Source organism: Sodiomyces alcalophilus, assembly GCF_042370955.1.
Source record: "Sodiomyces alcalophilus JCM 7366 unplaced genomic scaffold ACRALscaffold_6, whole genome shotgun sequence".
NCBI lineage: Eukaryota > Fungi > Ascomycota > Sordariomycetes > Glomerellales > Plectosphaerellaceae > Sodiomyces > Sodiomyces alcalophilus.
Window position 1 is genome coordinate 1,731,591 of NW_027263537.1, and position 22,630 is coordinate 1,754,220.

The following is a 22,630-nucleotide window of genomic DNA, read 5'->3' on the forward strand; positions in this document are numbered from 1 at the left end:
CGTGGTTTCTACTATAGCCTGAATACATGAGGTGGCTGGGAAAATCAAGTATAATCTGTTATGTAGCAGGTAGAGTATACCAGCCCATCCATATGCAATGTATCTCTTTACCTCGGAATATATACGAATAAGTCGCCATGTGATGGTGGCACGCTCGATGCAATGATATAGGGCGCGACAGTAACGATGTTCTGAGCTACATGCAACATTAGTATTGCGGGTTAATAAAGATGTGATGCAGTGACCCCCACGGCCCGATTGCAAAGCAATTCCAAGTATCTTTGGCCAGGGAAGATGAAACGAAAATAGTGATGTATCGGGCATCGCAGAGGCGGTGAATAAGTTCACCAATCAAGAGGCCCCGTTCCATAGTGGCGGTCGTGTTCAATGTCGCACTCGTAGTTTGCGGTGGCTGCAGTAGAAATCCAGAGCTGGTAGCTGTGTGGGGTGGTCGCTCCATGGTCACAGTGGACGATGGCGGGGATGCACGCGAACAATGTCTTTCCAACTTCCGAGGCGCGAATCCCCCTCTTACTTGGTCAATGGTAGGTATTGATGCTTCATCCGCCGTGTGTTCAGGAGGGTCGTATTTTTGTTTCTACCATTTCTTTACCCCAGATTCCGCTCCAGCTGTCTCACGCTACCATGCTGTCTGGGAAATGTTTCCCCCATTCCTGGACAAGAGTGGGGAGAGGGTTAGGTAATCCAGTATGTTTTATGCAAGGCCTTGAATGGTTCAGAGGTACCTAGCTAGATATCTACAATATTTACCTGCGTGAACAAACCAAGTGGTACTTTGCACGTACAAGGTCACTGTCTCGCTGCACACGAAACTAGCAGCATCATGGCAGCAGTTGATAGTATGTATACCAGGAGCACCTGAGAATGGTTGGCAGGTATCGGCGTATAAAATGAAGTGGACGACGCAGACTACGGCGTGTGTTACGAAGTATATGCCTGGTAAAAAGAACGCCGGTGGAGTCGATGCTGATTAACGGATAAGTGGAGGTCAAAACTGAAACGTCGTGGTCTACGTTGTACGTTGTACGGTTCAAAGCCACTCGCATTCCAGCAGTCCAGACCTTATTCATCTTCTGGTGCATACAAAGTAACTAGTCCACTACTTCGTACGTCAGTATGGAGTTCATTACCACGTTGGCCAGGAGAGCTCCATATCTTATATCTGACTGGAGAAGATGTTGTCCACAACCTGCGCTCGACCAACATAACGGGGTGTAGGTACATACATACATCGTATGTGGTATGTACAGTACCTACTTGCGTTGTATGTATACGTACTGCTAGGTAACTCGATGGCGTTCATTGGGACCTTCTGGGAACTCGATGCAGATCCACTGCCGCGATAAGCTAGCTCCTAAGCACACGGCATGGCATCGTGCATATTGAGTACTGAGTCAGGTGTACACCGTAGCTCCTTGCCTTGGGATTGGGGCCGCCTTGCGTCGCGCTTCAGGCGGATCACCAGACTCGAGCAACCCGCATGATGCTGCACGCCAAAAAGCAACAAGGTATACTAGCTGGTACAGAATACGTTACTTGCTACAAACCATCTCACAGTACCGTGGGTGGTACTTCGTACATTGTATGCTCGGTTTTCTGTTCTCTTCACTTTGTGTACTTCCTCTCGTTACCTAGTTTATCCAACTCTGCAAGGCACTGTACTGGTACCTGTTGGTGCTAGGTAAGTACGCTGTACTCGTTAGCGGCATTGCTGGGATCAGCACGGACGACGGCGTAAAGACCAGGGTTCAGGGGGCCCAAAAGTCGATATCTTGTCTTACCGTAGTTACGTACCGTGCCCGTACCACCCACGTTTTTCTGCCGCACTTGCCCCCTTTGCTTATCAGCTCCTTTTACACGTACTAGGTGAATCTCCTACTCCTCCTTCTTTCCCCTCCGTCCTTCTCGTCATTTCTTTCCCCTCGCCTTGTCGCCCTTGGATATCGCCTCGCGTCGCCCGTTGCGCCCTGTCTCGGTGGTTCATTGCTGATCCCGATTCGATTCCACCGATTTCTCCCGCCCCCCCTTTTTGGTTCCGTTTCCGCCTCCCCACGGTTTCCATGGCGGCGCTGTGACGTTCCACGACAGACGGTTAAACGAGGCCGAGAGCTGCATCTGCAAGTTCGACAAGATGTTCTCCTCGTTGCTTCGCCCTAGGCATAGCGGCCGCCGCCTAGTTGACCGCGATCGCGTCCCCCCGTCCCAAGCGACGAACGCCCCGGCCTTCACGGCACGTCCTCCCCCGCTCCGACACGCTACAGCAGATTTCACCGAAGCCGATGACGACGACGAAGACGAAGACTCGAACGAGCCGGGAATAGGCCTACATCAGGATGAGGAGCCAGATCCGAATGAAGAGGATGGAGTTCGCCGCTCCATGCCCGTTGTCCCTCTTTTCTCCGCCGCATACCTGGGTAAACTTTTCCCTTCTCCTCGAGGAAGTAATGACTTTTCTTTTCACCCGCATGCTAACCTGTCCACCCTCCCGGCGTCCCAGACTCGCTGCCCGTCTACAACATCACCCACGCGATCCGTATCATCGTCCAGGCACGCACCGAAACGACTCTCACATGGGAACAGCTTCGCTCGCCCCAGGTATCTCAATTCTTAGTGAAGCCTATGCTGCAGCAGATCCGGACCCAGCACTTCTCGAGAGCCACCCTGTATGCCCTCATGGCAAACTGCCTGCAGTTCCAGAAGGAAGGTCAGCTGTTTCCCGGCAATGCCGGTACGAGCATAACCCGGGCGATTGTTTGCGAATTGCTCGCCCTGAAACTCCTAAAGGAATACACGACCCGGGAACTGATCGACGCCCTGTCCTATGACTTTTACCCGCTCCAGGGCCGCGCCGGAGCCAGCCTCCCTCCTGCCAACGCCCAGACGGATTCCAAGGTCAGAGCCGGGCTCACTGCCTTGAGGACGTCGACTCTCGAGGTTGCCATACGCGCCTCGGCTAAGCGCTTTGTTGCGCACCCGCTCGTCGTGCAGCAGCTGGAAGCCATCTGGAAAGGTGCCATCTCCTTTTACTCCTCTGCAGACACCTTGCACCGTCTCCCGCCGTCGACGCCTGTTTATCCAAGCAAGCCCGATTCCAGGACCCCACTCCTCGGAACCCAATCCCAGGGCCGAGACGCCGCGTCCCACGGCGGTGATAGAAGGACCGTGATCCTGTATGACCCGCGCAATGCTTCTCTCTTCAAATTGTCGCGTCTTCGTGTTCCCCGGTACAGGTTCTTCCTCTCCACGCTGTCCCTCCTGGTCCTGATTGGCCTCTTCCTGGCCGTGCTCGCCCAGAGATCTACGCGCATCACCTCCCTGGAGTTGATTTTCTGGTTCTGGTCCGCCGGCTTCATGTTGGACGAGCTCGTTGGTTTCAACCAAAAGGGATTCTCGCTCTACATCATGAGCTTCTGGAACATTTTCGACCTCGGCATCCTGGTTCTCCTGATTATATACTACTGCATGCGTGTTTATGGCGTATTTCTCGTTGACCCTAAGCATTGGAACGACCTGGCGTATGATGTACTGGCTGCCAACGCCATCCTCCTCCTGCCGCGCATCTTCAGCGTCCTGGACCACTATCAGTACTTCTCTCAGCTGCTGATCGCCTTTCGACTCATGGCTGCGGACCTCGCAGCTGTGCTGATCGTCGTGCTGGTAGCTTGCAGTGGCTTCTTTGTATTTTTCACCCTGGCCAGGAATCGCACAGAGGCTTCGGAGGTGGCGTATAAGATATTCCAGATCCTCATGGGTTTTACGCCCGCCGCGTGGAGCGTGTGAGTTGCTGTTCTTCGTCATTTTCACCGACCTAGTCCTGGCTAGCAACTAACTGAAGCGATCACAGCTGGCCAACGTATAGCATCCTCGAGAAGGCGATGATGGCACTCTTCCTCATCATCTGTCATTTCGTCGTAGTGTAAGTGGCGGAGTACTCTCACTTGGTCTCTTTTCCGAATGCTCACACGCCTTGATAGCACCATTCTCATTACGGTCCTGACCAACTCGTTCATGAAGATAGCATCCAATGCCACGGAAGAGCACCAGTATGTTTTCCCTGGTTTTCTCTGCCGTCTCATGGTCTTATACTCCCCCGGCTCGCACATTGTATGCTGACCGGTGTCCAGGTTCCTGTTCGCTGTTAATACCATTTCCATGGTAAAGAATGACGCTCTGTTCTCCTACGTGGCGCCCGGAAACATTTTTGCGTGGCTTCTCATGCCCCTTCGATACTTCTTGCCACTGAGGCACTTCGTTTACCTGAATAGGACGATTATCAAGGCCACGCACTTCCCTCTCCTCTTTTGCATCTACTTGTATGAGAGGTACTGGCTAGCACCGTCCATGTTCGAGCCGACCGACCTCGTCGAGAACCCAGGTCGTGGTCGCAGCAGGTGGATTTCGTTTGCGGACCCTTCCAGTCGGACGGCACTGTTTAGTCCCAACGCGCGTGTTCGAGAGGAATCCACGGTTGGCTTCCAGAAGGACCATGCCCTTGAAGAGGTGTTCCGCAGGGGACCCGGCCTCAACACTTTGCGGAGCCAGAGGCGGAACGAGCGGAGGAAGACGCAGAACGCCATTCGAAGCTGGATGGACCAGCACGATGAAGCCGGAGGGTCGCCTCACCCTCGCGACTGGCCGACGCTCGATAGCGGGGGTCCTGAATCAGACTGGCAGCGGAGGCTCAGCACGAACCGGGGCTTCGGGCCCGGGCGATCCCGACAGTTCTCGGATGTTCGGTCGGCGGCGAGCGACCCTGCAGACTTGATGTCACAGAGCAATGCGCCGCGGGGATCTTGGTCTCGGAGTCACGTATTTCGACCGACGAGGGATGACGAGTTGCGAGACCATACCGACGCCGACGCAGACGGAGACGACGAATTGGTGACGAACGACGAGGAAGAAGAGGATGCGGCTACGAATACGGGGGAGGATCAGAATAACGGCAGGGACTTGCAGGCGCAGGAAATGGACTACTTCACGACACCCGTATCGGCTCGGTTTCCCCCGGCGGCAGTATCTGCGTCCTCCCAGGACGTATCGAGCAGTAAGACACCAGGAGTGTCGCCCCGTTCAGGGAATCCACGGCGGTTGGGCTTGCACAGCCGAACACTGTCGACGAACACGATCCTATACGCTCCGCAGAATCATCGGCGCGACGTCAGCACATCGTCGGCGTCCCCGATTGAACACACGACAACACCGGCGCGTTCGCGGCCGTTGAGTGCTCGGGCGTCGGTGGTTGGGACGCCTTCGGGGAGCCGCCAGCGTTCGCCGCGGCGTCGATTGTACATGACCACGTCGAAGACGCGGCCCCTGGTGCCACCGAGGGAGATGGCACATACGGCGCCCAATCCAGCCCTGGCGGCGCCGTTGGAGCCACGTCAGCGGCTCGGAGGCGCGCGGAGACTCTCCTCGGTCGACGTCAGCACCATGTCAGACAACACCCATCTGCTGGCCGGGGCGGCCAATGACCCGACGGCCGGGTTGCCATCCAGCTTCCAGACGCAAATGGCCATGGCGCTGATGAAGGATTCCCGGTTCGGGCTTCCGGCGATCGATGCGGCAGACCGAGACCGCATGGGCCGTCTCGTGCTGGCGCGGATGAAGACGCTGGAAGAGAGCATGGCGGATGTGGCGCGCGAGCTGCGCGAGCTCAAGAGCACCGCGGGCTCGACGGCGCCGCCGACGAGGCGCAACTCGTTCGGCGAGGAGCTGCGGGGGGCGGCGGCGACCATCGAAGTGGCCGGGGGCGAGCGGCGGAGGGGGGAAAACCAGAGCCGGCCGAGGCTGTGGAGAAGGTCGACTGGCAAGCGACCGGGTAGCCGGAAGAGTATGAAGGAACCGGCCAGCCTGGTGATGACGAAAGCTAGGAGGAAAGGAAAAGGGCTGGCTGGTTCGTCCAGCTCGGAGGACGAGCGAGGCGGCGACGAGGATTTCACGAAGAAGGGAAGCTCGTTTTGAATGGCGCGCATCGCCGGGGTCGGCGCTGACGGGGCGTGGGAACGCATTGTACATTGTTTGGGAAAAGGTATCCCTCGGCCTCTGTACGTGCTCGACATGTCAAGGAAGGGTTGTCATATGCGGCGTTTTTTTCTGGCATGGGGAGGCGTCTGGCTGCGTCTTTCCAAGGGAACGGGGACATGACGTTGCCGAGGTTGTCTTGAGAGGGTTTGCACGCATCGCATCGCATTGGGCGGAATTAGCACTGCTCTGCCACCAGCAGCGGTTGGATATGGCTGTGGAAAAGGGACCATCGGCTTGGTGGCTTATTTGTTCGTTGCCATCTGTGTTTTATCGTACCTTGGTGCGCTATTTAGAAGATCATCTTGGTGCTCGCGCATGGCGGATTCGCATGGGCGCGGCGTTGAATCGCTAATATATGGAGTGGAGGCCCAACAATGTCAGTGCAAGTGAGTGTCCTATGCTGGTAGAATGATTCTCTGCCATGGCGTGTGTTCCAAATTGGCCTTATCCAGTCTGTATCCTCATTGCGCACTCCAGACCGACCCCTTGACGATGTTCGGTACTTGGTATCTTCGCCGTAGATACGCCGATGTCGGCTCCAAAGTACCGTTCTAAGTACCTACATAGTTCGGCATGACATCATCCCGCGAGCCGTTTTTCGTACCCGGAAATCATCGTCGGCTTTCATTGGCTTAAACGTCTACAGTAGCGAACCAATGAGAAGCTAGGAAATAGAGAGCTTGGAGTAATCCAACGACGCGACAAGGCTGGAATATTTGCTAGATAACCTCAACTGCAGACCTCGAGACTGATCGCGTCCAAGTTGCACACCCGCAAGTTTTACTCGTCGTCTCGTCACGCACCGAGATCTCTTCTCCTATAGCCCAGGAGAGAGAGACATGAGGCCCTGCGATCGCTGGTCTTTGTCCTTCGGCCGCTCAGGGACCGCGAGGTGACACCACCCAAGAAACGCACGCGTTCATTGTCGCTGAAAGAGGCCCGGGGAATACCCAGAAAGCCGACCGACCCCGGGTGTCCTGTACATGTAAAACAGGCTCCAGGCAATCTGGATCATGGCGGCACCCTCGCATTTGGGTTCAGGTTCGGGTTTCGTCCGTCCAGGCGACGCCTCGCCCTCCTTTGCGCAGACCACGGCCGAATTTAGCCTCGACAGCGACTTCGACCTCGACTTTGACCTCGACAGCGACAACAATGACGTTGATAGCGACATTAAGCCAGATGGGGGCGAGACATTCGAGATGAAGAGCATGGGGCAGCAACAGCGGGGATCGGGGAGGGCACAAGACGACAGCAAGGAGGACCAGCCAGACAACGACGGCTGGATCAGACCCGATTCGACGCTGGCATCGGCGCCGGGACGCCGCGCAAGCGTCAGCAGCACCGTTGCCAGCTTTCAGCTCTACACCCCCGACGAGGAGCAGGCTGTTGTTCGCAAATTCGACACGCGGCTTGTCCTCTTCATGGCGCTGCTCTACATGCTGAACTTTTTGGATAGGTCGAGTATGTTCTCCCCGTCTTGAGTTGGTTCTTTACAGAGTAACAACAAATTAACGGGTTCGTTTCTTTCAGACATTGGAAATGCGCGTGTCGCCGGCATGGAAGAAGACCTCCAAACCGACCCCCCTCGCGAAGGCTGGTACGAATGGGCCCTGACGGCCTTCTACATCACCTACATCCTCTTCGAATGGATGGCGATCCTCTGGAACCTCGTCCCCGCCCACATCTACGTCTCCCTCGTCGTCCTCTCGTGGGGCGTCATCGCCTCCCTGCAAGCCGTCGCCGTCTCCTACCCGATGCTCATCGCCCTCCGCGCCCTCCTCGGCATAGGAGAGGCCGCCTTCACCGGCGTCCCCTTCTACCTCTCCTTCTTCTACAAACGCCACGAGCTCGCCTTCCGCACCGCCCTCTTCGTCTCCGCCGCGCCCCTCGCCTCCACCTTCGCCGCCTCCCTCGCCTGGCTGATCGTCAAGCTGGCCCGCGCCGGCCCCATCGCCCCCTGGCGCCTCCTCTTCCTCGTCGAGGGCTTCCCCTCCGTCCTCGTCGCCCTCGTCGCCTGGCGCGTCGTCCCCGACTCGCCCCAGACCGCCCGCTACCTCACCCCGCGGGAGCGCAAGGTGGCCCGCCTGCGCCTCCGCCGCGAGAAGACCCACGACCGGCACTTTTCCCCGTCCTCCGCCTCCTCGTCGCCGTCCTTATCATCCCCAAAGCCCGTGGTCGCCCAACGCTCGCTCGAGACAAGGGAAATCCTCCAAATCCTCCGCGACCCCTTGGCCTGGCTCACGGCCGCCATGCTCTTCCTCACCAACATGGCCTACGCCTCCCTCCCCGTCTTCCTCCCCACCATCCTCTCCGAGATGGGCCACTCCCGCCTCGCCGCCCAAGCCCTCGCCGCCCCGCCCTACCTCGTCGCCTTTGCCTCCGTGCTCGCCACAGCCGCCTTCTCCGACCGCCGCCGCTCGCGCGCCTACCCCGTCGCTCTCCACGCCCTCGCCTCCGCCGCCGGCTACGCCCTCCTCGCCCTGGCCGAACCCCTCCGCCTGCCCCCCGCGCTGCGCTACGCCGCCGTCTACCCGGCCGCCGCCGGCTTCTTCAGCGTCGTCGCCCTCGTCATCGCCTGGTCCGTCAACAACCAACCTTCCGATACCCGCCGGGGCGCCGGCTTTGCCCTCCTCCAGCTCGTGGGGCAGTGCGGGCCCCTCATCGGCACCCGACTCTACCCGGACCGCGACGCCCCGTTCTATGCCCCCGGTATGCTCGCCTGCGCGTGCGCCATGTTGGCCGTCGCTGTGTTGGCCTTGGTCTTGCGCGTTTACCTCCGCCGCCTGAACCTCCGGCTCGACCGCGCGGAGTCCGACAGGGGTGATGCCTCTCACCAGAACAACCATGGAGCAGGGGAGGAAGTTGGTCTTATAGGATCGAGACTGCGGCGCAGGACGTCGGTAGAACATTTTCGTTATATGCTCTAGTAGATGGGCGGTAATGTATAATCGTTGGGCTCCTTGGCCTGTTTTATCTTCTCTTCCTTCCCATTGCATTTCGATGTAATTGGAAGAATAGGGGCGCAAGGAAATGCCATATCGGGGTTATATGAGACCTGGTCAAGGCATGAATCCACCGCCAAGGATCTGATGCATCCTCTTCCCTTTTTTCTCATCACTACACAGATCGGACGTGCCTCATAAGATTACTCTGTATTATCACACTGCAACAAGCAGGGCGGTGCGTACTGTTATCGCTACTGACCATTATGGTCCTCCATTCTTCACGTCAACGCCGCCCCTGCCATGGACACCGACCAAGATGACTTCACTGGTGTTGCACTCAGCGCCAAAGTGTTTCTGCAAATAGGGATCGTCTATCTCAACTTGTATGCGCCCCTCCCTTTTCGCGATTTCAAGGAGAAGCGGCTCAACCTCCTGGCCAGTACCGGGATACCCTTCTTCTCGTGAGGAGACCATCCCGATTTTCCAAAGGGGGCAACCTGGTTGCCTTGTCCCTTCCTAGGATCCCCTTGAACCACCCGTGGATCATACGCCGCCGCGTGTGTAGGACCGACTTGGCTCGGTGGAGATACAGACGGGGTGTGGACTGTTTACGCATGACCGGCCTGCGGTTGAATAGGCGTGTCTTCCGAGACTTCTTCGTGCTGTTCCTCTCGCCTATGTTTACGAGTCTAGGGGCCTTCCATGAAACCGGGGAAACCAATGGAGAGACGTTTGCGCCGGAGGACGAGTGGAAGTCAGACATGCGATGCAAGCCACTGTGGTATTCAGCATTGTTCGCACAGCCGAGGGATATGGCGCGCCGCAGTGGGGGGAGGTCCGACGACGACGTTGAATGTTGGCGAAACCGAGGATAGGATGACGATGAACTCCGTGGGCGGTTGACATCGACAGTCACCCGGTTGTCGAATAGGGCACGTAGCTCGGCACGAACTCTTTCCCCCTTGATAGCCGCCGTCTCGGCCTCGGAGGGCGGGTCCTCGAGGTTGCTTCTCGCCCAGAAGTCGGCCGGCGGGGGAGGCAGGGGAGTGCGGTGTTGGCGCAGAGGTGAGCGCGCCGGGACGGCCGGCGCTGTGCGGTAGGACATGGGAGGTAAGTTGGCTTTGGAGGCAGATGAGGTGTTATATTGCTGGGACAGGGTCGTGACAGTGAGAAGGACATAGGATGCTCTAGACTGGCGAATACTGTTGTGTTATATGTCTGTTAGTGTGGGAGAGCAAAGGGGCGGTGGGGAGATCTGAAGTCGGAGGACCCTGAGACTAAGTACGTTCAGTACAGGATACACCTGAATCGATCTCACTCGATGCCATGTCCGTTGTTGCTGTAGATCAAGGGGGAAGGCAAGAGTAAGAGAAAGCAGGAGAACGACGGACCTGGTTTGTTTAATACAGTACGACCTCTTAGAATAAGAGGCCAGAATCAAAATAGAGGGACAGAATACAGCAATATTCACCATGGATAGTAATCCTTTCCTCTTGGCTGCTCTGTTGAGGCTTTCCGGCTCAGGGGCGCTCGTTGACTTTGGGTTCACAATGCGAATCGGCGTGGAATACGATGGAAAGAAGCAGCCAGAGGCAGACGCACGAGGTCAAGTTCACTTACCGAGAAAGTTCAAAGGGATGAAAGGATGGGAAAGAGAAGAGAATGAAACAAGGAACAAGAGGCAGGAGGGCCTAAGTATGTAGAGGCAGCATGGAGGGCCTGGCAGGTACCATGAACGATGAACAGAGGAAACAGGAGCATTCGGACACGCGCCCTGGCAGTCTTTTATTGCCAGGGTAAGGTATAAACCAGAACAGAGCTCCTTGCTGGAGTAGGAAGGCAGTATAGACGGCTCCCGGAAATTAGATCAGGGCGGCGTCTCCGCGTATCACTTTCGAAGAGGCCATCCTCCTACCGTCTCTCCTCCTTCTTCCTGGATAAGTCTACCACAACGGCGCTCGTGATTCCAAAGCAGGTTGCTTGGGTGGTCGTCGTGGACCATGCCCTCATCCAAAACAGATCGCACCTCAGCCGTTAGGTCCGTGGATTCCTTTTCAGCTGCCCTCTCGCCGGCGTACGGCAGTAGTAACGTGCTCTTGACGAAATGAATACCGAGAGAATATAGCTTTAACGTGGAGGAGGGTCAAGGACTAGGTAGTCATGCGCAGGTATCCCTCGTCTTCTCTAACGCATGTGCTTGTGCTTTTGCGCCTCTATTTTGCGTCCGAGTCGCTTATTATCTTAAATAAGATCGACATCGGGTTCTCTAGAAGGCTGTCTCGTCGCCCTTGTCGTTGTCATGGTCCTGTTTATTCTTCTCGTCGCCCGCTGTCCTCGTCCTACAATTACGAAGTACGTTGTTGTCACGTGTAGGTAAATACGTGATTAGGTAACCGAATTAAACATCCGCTAAATTACGCACGGACCAGACATCCACTGTGATGGGTCCGTCTGCCGAGGCCTGATTAGTAACCATCACATGTCGGTTCAACTACCGCCGAGGTACGTACTTTATCCCACGCCAAGATGCTAAATTTAAACATCTCCCAAGAGACTTCACTTCCCTTAACCACCCTCACCGCACCAACGCCCATCATGTCTTCCCAAGACGCAATCAGCAGCCCGGACTACCACCACTTCAAGTCCATCCCCTGGTGCGCAGCCCACCTCCAGGACAATGCCGACACCCTCATCGACGTGGCCCCGGGTCGCCTCTCCGGACGGAACCTAGAAGACTACCTCTTCTCCCGCACCTTCAACACCAAGGACACCATCCCCGCCTTCCTCGCCATTTTCGACCTGCCTCCGCCCACCCCTTCTTCTTCCCCTTCCTCGTCCAGAAACTCCACGTCCCCACCTCAGCCACCACCATCGGAACCATCAACAGAACCGCCAGAAACAACACTACCAGCAACGCCAGCACCCGCCCCCCTCATCCGCAGCGTCAAAGTCCTCGTCTCCGTAGGCGGCTCCCTCGCCGGCTTCCCCTCCACCGCCCACGGCGGCATCGTCGCCACCATCCTCGACGAGGTCACCGGCATGTTCTTCCCCATCAACAAGGCCCGCGGCGCCCTCCCCAACCGGCCCTTCATGACCGCCTCCCTCCTCACAACCTTTGTCCGCCCCGTCCCCGCCCCCGGCACCTTCCTCTGCCGCGCCCGCATCGACCGAGTCGACGGCCGCAAGGTCTTCGTCGTCGGCTCCCTCGAGGACGAGACCGGTACTGTCCTCGCAAAGGCGGACGCCCTGTTTGTTGCCATCCGGGAGAAGCTGTGAGGGGAGAGGTCCCCTCTCCACACGCTTGTCAGTGTATGTATGTGCATTTGTCGATGTGTGGTGGCCATTGCGTCGCCTCACTTGTTCATCCTGTCAAGCGTTGCTGGCATTCCTTGTCTTTTGGCTAAGCAAGACGGATAGGATAGACCATAGTAGACTCTGCATTAGACTCTGCATTAGGAGCTGGCGCTGGCTTTAGAATCATGCATGAACCCAGCCTGGTGGAAAAATATAGCATTCATTTAGCATGTACCTAGGCGGAATCGTCTTGACTATCCCCTGCTAGCCCCGTCTGGCCGGTCAACGACCTGTCTGGCGGTCACCGAGTTGGGCACATCATCACCACACGCGCCCGCCACCTCATCACAATCGCAACCAAACGCCCTCCGAAACTCCTCCCGACCACCCGTCTCCTCCAACTTTTTCAAGGCCGACTTGGCCGTCAAAACCTTGGCATGCCGCCCGCTATGCGCCGTCTCGTGACCGCAGACGCGCCCGTGGACCATGAACCCGCACACCACCGTCGTGTCCGTCATGCTGGCCGCCCCCGCCTCGTCCGCGGCCGGCGGTATCTCGCTGACGAGCAGGCGCCAGTCCCGGCACCCCAGCTCCTCCTGCATCTTGTGCGCCAGCATCGTCACCGGATGCCGGCTCGCAAACGAGTCGTACAGGGCCATGTCCGTGAAGAAGGGCCGGACGTGCTGCTCGAAGAACCGACGGACCTGGCCGAAATCGTACTGCGAGTCCACAAAGAGCGCGCCAATGTACGCCTCCACCACGTCCGACAGGAACTTGGGCGGCGGCTGGTCGACGTGGATCCAGTAGTTGGGCTTCACCTCGTCGGGCGACGCCGCGTGGAGCTCGGCCTCTTGCCGCACGAGGTGCAGCGCCCCGGCGTACTCCTTGATCTGGCCGGTCATGTTGGGGTTGAAATGGAGGATGCGATGGTGGAACCCGAGGTGGACGCAGAGGCAGGCGAGGAACTCGTTGGCCACCATGGCCATCTTGTGCTCGGTGAGCCACTGCGGGTCTGCGTGCGGGAACTTCTTGAAGAGAAAGTCGACGCACACCATGTCCAGCAGCGCGTCGCCGAGAAACTCGAGCCTCTGGTAGTTGGGGACCTGCTCGTATTGTCGAGGGTACGATGGATGTTTGAAGGCGCTCCGTAACAGCGGCGGCGATTTGAATTCGTATCCCATCTGCTCCTTGATCTCCCGCACCACTCGGAGCTGGTCGGGCGTGCCCGCTGCAGCCTGCCAGGCCGGCACCAGGAAACGGGCGTAATAGTCCTTGTACGACGACATTTTGTGGTTCTTGTTCCTGACCACCGCCGTCACGGCACGGACTGCCATGTCGAAATCCTCATCCTCCGTGTAGGTCAGGTACGAGGCGCCGATAAGGGCTTCGCAGACGTCGGCGATGGACTTGTCGGCGAGGCAGTGCACAGCCCTGGGTCGCGTCGCCTTGCCCTTTTTCAGACGCAACCCTTCCGGGTACCAGCTACGGCGGTCAAACTGCTGCGATCGGACAAACTCCTGCAGGTTCTTCTTCAGGGCCACATTCAGGAGGTTCTGGTTGCTGATGAGCAGCATCCGCTCGACGTGGTACTCAAACTCGTTGTTTTCGGGGATCTGCGTGAACAGCGCCACCGTGGTGGCCATCTTGAGGAAGCAGTCGCCGAGAAACTCGAGCCGCTCGTAGTTGTTCCCCATGCCTGCCTGGAAGTTGATCTTTTCCTGGTCGTGCTCGTCGCTGTTGTCCGAGTCCTTGGTCAGCGCCTCGAGGGCCAGGTCCGGACGGATCTCCAGCTTCAGCATCTTGCAGGCGTCCAGGGCGATCAGGTTGTCTTCGATGCGGTGCATCATGGCAGGGAACAACAGAGCCGTCGCGGCAACATCTACCGGGAGCGTAGACACATTCAGGGGCTCCAGAATTACGTAGCAAGTGTTGTTGGCACGTTCCCCCTCGTCCTCGAACTCGTCGAGGAAATTCCGTCGCAGCGATACCACTTCTGCCTCGATGACGGGTTGGTCGTCCCTCCAGACCCGTTCCTTACGCCTGGAGGCCCACAGGCTGAAGCTGTAGTCCTTGATTGTATGCTCGACCTCCTTCCACGACCGGTATCCCGGATCGGGTACGCCGTCCGGCACACGGTCCGTCGGCTTCATGTCCTCCCTGATGCCTTTCAAGTACAGCTTGCGGTGTCCCGCCCACGGATCGGTGACGAACTTGTCTTGAAAGAAGCTTGGCGGTGAGGTCTCGCCCCAAGAAAGATACTCCAAGTCTCTGGTGGAGCGCATGTGGTCCCAGTCGATGCAGGAAGAAGGATCTATGGCTCCCGAAAAATCCACGTCCTGGTGGCGGATGCAAGACGGTACCAGAAAGTAGGGGAGATCCTCCACGCCGGCATCGTACTCCTTGCTGAATACATCCTTGAAGATCCTCAGGGTGAAGACCTTGACGCATTCGAGGTCGTCTGCCGTCACCCGTAACGGGCCTGGCGCCACCACGGGATGAGCCATCGAGCTTCGCTCATTGCCGAAGAAGAGCGGAATCCCCGGGAGGTCCGGAAGACGCTCGCGGGTCAGAAGGACAAGCGGTCGAGTGGCCCGGCCCACGGCCTCGGGTCTCTGCAGCGTCAGGAAAGTGGCAAAGAGAGTCGAGGCGGGCCCAAGGCGCGACCAGATCTGCGGCTTCGTACGCATGGTGTACTCGGCCCTCTTCCTGGCACTTATGGCCAAGCGCGCGTTGCGCATGGCTGGCAACGCCCTTGCAAAGACGGGCCGCAGATGATCATCGACGTACTTCTTCTGGATGAGCTCCATACACAGAGCGAATGCCGCCGAGCACCGGGCCTCGGCTTTCGATTTCTGCGGCGTGCCCGAAGCGGCCAGAACGGGGGATCTTGACGGCAGCTGGACCTCGCAGACGTACTGGCGGCCGATCTGCAGAACCAGGTAGGAAGGAGAGAGAAGCTCGCCGTCGTTGCCCTGGAGAGACGAGACAAAGTTCGATACCAGCTCGAGGCTCGAGCTCCAGTTGAGCTTGGCCCCGGTTGACGGGACCACATGGACCTCCCGGTGGCGATCCGCATGAATGACCGAGGCGTCCGGATCCCAGCCCTGGATTTTCCGGTCTTCTGGTAGGGAGTTGCAGAACTTTCGTATGTAGAGGTAATCCTCGGCCGCCTGCTTCCTCGATTTTATGTGGCTCCACTTGCCCCTCTCGATCATGCAGATAAACTCCGAGTTTTGCTGGCGAGCACGACCCCGGGATTGGATGTACTGGATGACCGAGGTGACCCTGTCGAATCGGACCACTAGGTTGCAATCGGGAATGTCGAGCCCTTCTTCGGCGACGGAGGTGGCGACGAGGCAGTTATGATGGCCTCGCGTGAAACTCAGGATGGTCTCAACCTGATCGACATAGGTCATGGAAAAGGGGCCAGGGTCACCTTGACCGCCGATCAACGTGGCCGGGTTCAGATTGTCGATGGCGACGTCTGGCTGCCGGAGAAGGTCGGCCAGGAGCACAGCTGTGTTCCGCTGGTCGACAAAGATGATGCACTTGTCCGAGGTGGGATTCCTGAAGCGGTGGCGGAGCAGATCGACGAGAGCGATGACCTTGGCCGACAAGTGGTCCTTTGAGTTGGAAAGCTCCGAGAAGCGATGCCCCTGGACGACTTGACGAAGTTGGTCCACGGCGGCCGACTCGGTTTGGCCGAACAGCGTGAGGTCGAAATCCGTGCGCGTCTTGGCGGCGAGCCTGGAGATGGTCTCCTCGGTCAGCAGAAGCTGCCAGAAGCGGTCGACACACCAGGGGCCGAGGACGGCAGAGGAGGAGTAGGAAAAGGTCAGCGAGCCGGTAAAGAGCCTGTTTCGACGGACAAGGCTCTGGATCTTGAGATGGAGGGGCGTCGCAAAGGGTTCCGGCAGGTAGTCGAACATGACGACCTGATCGTTGATGTCGTTCTGAAGGTCCTTGTAGGAGTAGGAATCCTCCGGGATGGTGGCTATTTCGCTATGGAGCAGGCCCTCGAGCCGGATGGCGGCGGTGGAGATGTCTGTCTGGGCGTCGACGGGGGACGCGGTCATGCCGAATATCCTCGGACGGCGAGCCAGGTCTCGCTCGGAGACGTAGAAATCCTTGATGATCCGCGCATAAGGGTGGTTTCCCTTGGCATGATGGGCCTCGTCGAAGATGAGGAGGTTGACCTGGTCTATGCGAATGAAGGACTTGGCGAGGCACGACTGCAGGATGGCGGCGGTGCAGACGACGACCATGTGTTCGTCCCACAGTCGCCGCCAGTCGTCTTTGTGCCACGAGGCGTCCAGTATGGCGCCGCAGAGACGGGCGATGGGGTAATCCAGGTTGCACTCCAGGACGGCATGCTGCTGGTTCACCAGTGCGACTTTTTCGACCAGAAAGAAGGCAGTTCGCTTCGGCTTGCCGGCGTGGCGATCTGCCATCTCCTTCTCGAGGAAATGGCGGAGGAGCATGGCGGCGATCAGAGTCTTCCCGGATCCCGTGGGAAGGACTGCGATGATGTTCTTCTCCTTTGCCCTCTCGAAGATTTCAATCTGGTACTCGCGAGGGTTGTTGATGATCCTTCGTCCTCCGTTCAGCAGCGAGACGGGCTGGTTTTTGAAGCCCCGGGAAGGCTTGGGCTCTGGTTGACGGACTGGTTGGACTCGGCTCTCCTGGATCCAGTTTTGAAAGGCAGCACAATCCGCCCGCTTCTTCTCCGAGGTTTTAGGCGCCCTGGGCGGGTTGATGGTGAAGGCCCGTCTTTCGCTGCTGTCGCTATCACTGTCGCCGTCGTCGCCAGTTGTCTCGTCGCCGAGATTACCCACCTCGACCTTGGAGTTACTGCCAAGGGTGTCGGCGATGCGACCCATGGCCTGGCCACCGGTCTTAGCGCAGAGTTTCGAGGCCATCTCGCCGTCGTCTTTGTGAGATGTCCCGAGTGGTAGAGGCAACATGTCTTCCTCTTTGGCGGGTTGGCTGTGTATGGCCATGGTTGGCACTTATCCCTACCCAGGCCCTAGACTTACCAGACGCAGTGTTGAGGAGGGTCTAATATGAGGTAGAAGGACGGAGAGGAGAATCAAAAGCTGGAAGGCCTAGAGGGCGAGAGGTTATCGGGGAGGAAGGAAGGAAGCAATCTATCGCGCTCTCTTTGTCCTCCATAAGACTTGATCTGGCAAAGCTGTTGCCACCCAAAGACATCCAAATTGACGTCTTATTTCGGGGCCTGTTGTGTAAGGAGAGGGCCTAAAAGCAAAGACGAATAAAAGAAAGAAGCTCTGGGGGTGTTGAGTGAAGGCAAGTTTGGCCTTGAACAGCAACAGCAATCAGCCCAAAGCTCCTACCTGATAAACATAGATGCTTGATAGTGAGCAGATCCGTATTGCCGTATAACCTGTTCCAAGTAGTGAGTCCCAGGAAAAAGCTGCCACAAACAACTCTCGCGTTTGCCTGCATAAACATACTGGAATCAAAGAGAAAGTCCGCGATGAAGGCCGACGACTAAGCCTTTGGGGGGAAGCTACCAGGTCCCAAGGCACCTAATCGATATGAAGAGGAAGATAGCACGTTCCACTGCCTGTCGAACATGTCCATGCCAGAGCCAGCATTCAGCTGCCAAAACGGCCTCTTGTTGCCGGTGATGGACGCAGCGGAGAAATTAAGAAACAAAAGAGTACTGATAATATAGAGGAGACAAATACGTCACTACCCGTGCCAGCCATATAACCCACGCCTGCCCAAACAACGCAGGTACACCCATCACGCCTTCCTATTCGTATCGTGTATAACGTTTATACACAAGATCAGTCGAGCTCTATAAACCTCATATCCTCCCTTAGTAAATAAAGTTTCTATTAAGTAGGTGGAAAGATAATAAGACAGGACATTCCGACTATACTATTTCAGTATTCCCACTATAGCTCTGATATAGACCTATTTTCTTCCTATTTCAGAACGCTTTAACATTGTATATAGCTATGGTCACAAACCATCTAGTGTCTATTTGACGCCTTGGATCCATTTGATTGTTTGGATTAATTGAACTCTTGCTGCTGCTGGTCCTGGTGTTGTTGTTGTAATTGACGGATAAGCTTGTTAGTCCTAGTCCTGTCGTGATCGTAGAAACAGCTCCACGACCTCTCCCTCTCCCACGCCCACGCCCACGCCCACGACCATATATATCTCCACCGCCAGTTATTGCGTCCCTTGTTGTTGTTGCGTCCCACATACCACCACCACCTCCTGCTAAGGTAGATGTGGTGGTTAGATGATAATAAAAGAGTGGGCATATCAGAACTACAATCAGAATATCCTGCCTCAAGATAATATACGTGTCTGGAAAAGTCGGGCTGTCTATAAGCACACTGGTCTATCATGGCTCATCACGCATCTGGTGAAGGTGAGGTGCTTTGTGAGGATAAGAGACAAACGCGTAACGAGGAGAATGAGATGGTGGTGAGATGAGAACAGTGGATGACAAAGACAAACGGTACATCACCCAGATACTTTACCCACACTCGATAAGATATGATAAGACACTGAATCGATAAGATAAGAGAAGTAGATCCCCCACTTTATTCTCACCCAGATGGCATGGAAGCTATTCCAAGGTCAACTCGTCGCTGACAACTGAGGACGGTCACATTCCCATTTTGCCCTGGAATTCTGTGTATCTTGACCAAAAAAGACGCCATAACCGACGCAACTGTCAAGAAAGCACCCGCGACGACTAAAGATGACAGATGAACAGGGTCAGAACCAGCCCCGGACGCTCAAGCAGCTCTTGGCTGAAGCCCAGGCAAAGCGTCTGGCACTCGAGGACTCTAGCCCCGTGTCCGACCCTTCCTACTCCGACAACCTTGGCGAGGCCATTCAAATACACGAAGAGATCCTTCGTGCCGTTTCCCGCGTGTCCCTATTCTCCCCCAACGAACCCCTCGACGACATTGCCACCCCGGACCTCCCCTACCTCCTCGCAAACTACCACCTCGCCGAGTTGCACCAGAAAACCACCGAGCCGGACCCTTCCCACCGCCGCGCCGCCCTCTCCCGCGTCAGGGACGCCTACGAGCGCTTCCTCGCGCTCCTCGACTCGTATGACGCCCTGCAAGGCCCCTACCGCACCCTCTACGAGCGCTACACCGACGACCCGCCGTCCTTCTCCACCGTCACCTCCGCCGACCCGGCCCGCCGGCGGGAGGCCAAGATTGCCAACTTTCGCGCCGAGAAGCTGCTCAAGGACCGCCTCGCCACCCTGCGCCGCGACCCGCGCTACGCCGACGCCGTCCGCGCCGACGGCGACACCGACCCCGTCAGTGGCGTCGACGACGAGATTATCCGCGAACTATACTTGGCCGAGGTGTCCTTCGCCGCCCACATGGCCTTCCAGGGGCTCGAGGGCATAAACCGCGAGCTGGAGGTGCTGGCGCAGGCGACGACCGCGCCACACCCACAGTCGGGACCGAGTGTCGCGGACGACGCGCGACGGCGGCGGGAGGAACAGGATGGCAGCGGCGGCGGTGCGGGGGGTTACACGGACCGGGTGGAGCCGCGGGGGAGGCTGCCGGGCAGTGTGGGCGGCCCGCTCCTCTCCAAGACGGGGAAGCCGCTGCAGCCGTTCACGCTGGTGGGGTCGCGGCAGGAGATGACGCGCAACGTGTTCCGGCCCGGTCACAACCTCCCGACCATGAGCGTGGACGAGTATCTCGCCGAGGAGAGGCGGAGGGGCGGCATCATCGAGGGGGGTGGACCGTCGAGCTACAACCGGCCCGAACCGGACGAGGATGATATGGACAAGGCGGATGAGGATACGTACAAGGCCCGGGCGTGGGATGAGTTTGTCGAGGCTAATCCAAAGGGGGCGGGGAACACTCTTAACCGGGGGTAAGAAAGAAAATAAAAATACAACAATATGAAAAAAAAATGTATATAAAAAGAAAGTCACCTGAAATTGAAGGTGACAAGTCACCAGATGGTTCAGGGACGGTGGAAACGACGATTTCTGACGAAAAAATGAACGACGAAACACCAAAGCGGAGGCGCAGACGGGATTAGGTTGTTCATAGTGGTCATGACAATAATACCCAGACGGTCAACCTGGCACAGCTCTTTCATCAGTCGGCGGTAGACGTGGGCAGAGTGCGGCTCATTATGTATGTGTATGTGTGTTGTTGTCCACGACTTGGATGACCACATCTCCCCAGCTCTTCGTCCCGGAACTCAAAGACCTCAGACAACGGCAGCCATCATCGCCGCTATCCAATCGATATCCAGTCCACAACATCTGCCGTCTTCTTATCGTCCTTGGCAGAGTCAAAACCCCCCTTAAACCGGGTATCATTATACTCCGTAGTCCCCCGTGAAGCCGCCTGGGTAAATAACGTCCGCCATTATACTCCTCTCCGGCCGTACACCGTCGACGCACCATCAACCTGGGGCTCCAGGCTATCCGGTCCGAGCATGCTCCGTCCATCCAGGTCCAACGACCGTAAGTCGTCACCCAGAGGCGAGACGCCATCAGTCGTATCAGAGGGACCGTGAGGCTGAGGGCCCGGTTTCGATTCGACAGAAAACAGGACAGTCCGCGCACTTGTGATATGGACGGCGGCCAACGGCATCTTCCCGCTTATGGGGTGGACGCATGGAATATTAGGACAAGGGGTTTGGGCGTCCAGTCAGCAACTCGCATTCCCCATCCCATCTCTGAACATTTACAACACCATATGCACGTCTGCAGCTTAGCAGGCAGCAGTCTTGTTAGGCCACGTGAAATGTAAGCAAGCTGCATTAGAATGAATTCATCTCGCAGTGGTGATCTCGGTCTGTCCTCGTCCACTCTCCAACGAGGCTGCGTTGATATGCGGTCAGGTAGCGACGAGGCGCAGATGGACATGATTGATGAAATGGTGCATAACGGCAAAGGACGTTTGCTTCCCAAAGATGAACGCCTGACCTTCTTGCATCCACTCCGGATGAGAGGCCACTGACTCGAATGGTCGACTAGCATTGCTACTGTCTCTTCAATTTCTCAGTTACCTTTTCTCCTCCCAAACAGCCTCCTTAGACTCCGTCGTTTGTGGGGAATCTTGGCGGGCGGTGGTAGATGAGTATCCGATATCGATTCAATCTCGGGGTGAGGCTTCAACAACAGATTTCCGTTCCTCGTGGCAGGTCGAAGCGTCGCCGAGGTGCCTGCCGGTGTCATGGCCGGAGGTGGTGCGGGCCGGGGAAATGGCGAGTAGGAGCACCCACCTGTTAACCGCCTCGGGGCGCTCATGCTCCTCTCCCTCGCGGGACTAGCCTTTCGCTCCGTCTCTTGCGGCGGTGTCCCGCTTACAGACTGCTTCCGGATCGTCTCCCTAGTGGCGTCTTGGCTATCCCCTTTCTCGGCTTGTACCTGTGTGTGTCCCGCCTCCGCTTGTTCCGAGACTGGACTTTGCCCGGCCGCCTCTGTTATATGGTTCGGTTGGATCGGTCGACACTCAACCGACAAGTCCCCCTCCTTGGGTTCATTGTCGCCCTCGGCCTCCCCACGGTTCTGTTCCACCTTGTACTCTTTGTCACGACAGATGACGACGTACCACCCAATATCTTCGTCCGGCTGCAACTCGACTCGCAGTTTTTCGAACCACCTTACCGCCTCACCCTGGCTCTTCTCGGAAGTCACCTCATCAGGCTCGGATTCTCTCTTGTCGTATTCGTCGCGACTCTCACTGGCCATGACATTGTGCCCGCACGTATATTGAATCGTACGCTCCTCATATAGCGCCATCTCTTGTAAGACTGACACGCTGAGATCGACGCGGACGACATGGTCGGCGACGAAAACGTGAGGTTGGTCTGCGCTCGTCACACCACGGGCATCGTACTCCTCGAGTAGTCTGATGGCGCATTGGTCGGGAGGGGACGACGGCACCGGCTCGAATCCCTGTGGTGATGGTGAAGAAGCGGTGATATGGTGCGGCTGCGTGTCGGAAGGTTGCTGCAAAGTCGGCTTTCTCGCCAAAGAATCCCCAACGGCAGCTGGACAGTTGGGGAGAAAATCAAAGGCCGAGTAGAACGACTGGATGATGGCGGGGAAAGACTGGGAAGCGATGATGGAGTCTGGAGTGGCGTCACCTAAGTCTTGCTCCTGGAGAAAGGTGCGGATATTGGAGCGATGCCACCGGAATCCGTGACAAAGGTAAGTCGGCATAGCTGATTACGGACTAGTAACAACGGTTCAGGGCAAGGAGGGTTAGATGATGAGTGAAGTGTCTTGGTCGTGCTATGGATGAAGGAAAACGGTTTGCTAGGAGAGAAGAAAAGAGGGAAAAGAAAAAGAACAGGAGAAACGA

At 57.1% G+C, this 22,630-nt stretch overlaps 7 protein-coding genes across 7 annotated transcripts; 4 read left to right on the plus strand and 3 right to left on the minus strand.

The window, feature by feature from the left end:
* The first annotated feature begins 1,930 nt into the window (after positions 1-1,930).
* ACRALDRAFT_1042118 (uncharacterized protein) lies at positions 1,931-6,415 on the plus strand. The gene is made up of 5 exons (XM_071015246.1): positions 1,931-2,435; positions 2,519-3,797; positions 3,866-3,937; positions 3,996-4,064; positions 4,146-6,415. The coding sequence occupies exons 1-5, from the start codon at positions 2,153-2,155 to the stop codon at positions 5,980-5,982; spliced, it is 3,540 nt and encodes a 1,179-aa protein (XP_070873501.1). The 5' UTR covers positions 1,931-2,152; the 3' UTR covers positions 5,983-6,415.
* A 1,021-nt stretch (positions 6,416-7,436) lies between these two features.
* Positions 7,437-8,747, plus strand: ACRALDRAFT_1019523 (uncharacterized protein; the record flags this gene model as incomplete). Its single annotated transcript, XM_071014743.1, has 2 exons — positions 7,437-7,506; positions 7,576-8,747. Coding segments are annotated over 2 exons (1,242 nt in total), but the record flags the coding sequence as incomplete, so codon positions are not given.
* A 759-nt stretch (positions 8,748-9,506) lies between these two features.
* Positions 9,507-11,466, minus strand: ACRALDRAFT_209848 (uncharacterized protein; the record flags this gene model as incomplete). The annotated part of the gene is made up of 11 exons (XM_071022885.1): positions 9,507-9,516; positions 9,563-10,137; positions 10,184-10,267; positions 10,309-10,381; positions 10,462-10,527; positions 10,607-10,772; positions 10,806-10,816; positions 10,883-11,115; positions 11,180-11,203; positions 11,247-11,318; positions 11,413-11,466. The coding sequence occupies 11 exons, from the start codon at positions 11,464-11,466 to the stop codon at positions 9,507-9,509; spliced, it is 1,368 nt and encodes a 455-aa protein (XP_070873503.1).
* Positions 11,467-11,557: 91 nt separating this feature from the next.
* Positions 11,558-12,513, plus strand: ACRALDRAFT_1063304 (uncharacterized protein). Its single transcript, XM_071016772.1, has one exon. The coding sequence runs from the start codon at positions 11,586-11,588 to the stop codon at positions 12,264-12,266; it is 681 nt and encodes a 226-aa protein (XP_070873504.1). The 5' UTR covers positions 11,558-11,585; the 3' UTR covers positions 12,267-12,513.
* A 23-nt stretch (positions 12,514-12,536) lies between these two features.
* On the minus strand, positions 12,537-17,164 carry ACRALDRAFT_1049901 (uncharacterized protein; the record flags this gene model as incomplete). Its single annotated transcript, XM_071015620.1, has 2 exons — positions 12,537-13,465; positions 13,613-17,164. 2 exons carry the CDS (start codon positions 17,162-17,164, stop codon positions 12,539-12,541), a joined length of 4,479 nt encoding a protein of 1,492 aa, XP_070873505.1.
* Positions 17,165-18,920: 1,756 nt separating this feature from the next.
* ACRALDRAFT_1063305 (uncharacterized protein) lies at positions 18,921-20,181 on the plus strand (the record flags this gene model as incomplete). The annotated part of the gene is made up of 1 exon (XM_071016773.1): positions 18,921-20,181. Exon 1 carries the CDS (start codon positions 19,030-19,032, stop codon positions 20,179-20,181), a length of 1,152 nt encoding a protein of 383 aa, XP_070873506.1. The 5' UTR covers positions 18,921-19,029.
* Positions 20,182-21,321: 1,140 nt separating this feature from the next.
* ACRALDRAFT_209852 (uncharacterized protein) lies at positions 21,322-22,488 on the minus strand (the record flags this gene model as incomplete). The annotated part of the gene is made up of 1 exon (XM_071022888.1): positions 21,322-22,488. One exon carries the CDS (start codon positions 22,486-22,488, stop codon positions 21,322-21,324), a length of 1,167 nt encoding a protein of 388 aa, XP_070873507.1.
* Between the last annotated feature and the right edge of the window lie 142 nt (positions 22,489-22,630).

Coding starts and splice junctions, on each gene's coding strand:
- ACRALDRAFT_1042118 (XM_071015246.1), top strand. CDS start 2,153: ATGTTCTCCTCGTTGCTTCGCCCTAGGCATAGCGGCCGCCGCCTAGTT. Junction 2,436..2,518: donor TTTCTCCGCCGCATACCTGG/GTAAACTTTTCC, acceptor CCGGCGTCCCAG/ACTCGCTGCCCGTCTACAAC. Junction 3,798..3,865: donor ACGCCCGCCGCGTGGAGCGT/GTGAGTTGCTGT, acceptor AAGCGATCACAG/CTGGCCAACGTATAGCATCC.
- ACRALDRAFT_1063304 (XM_071016772.1), top strand. CDS start 11,586: ATGTCTTCCCAAGACGCAATCAGCAGCCCGGACTACCACCACTTCAAG.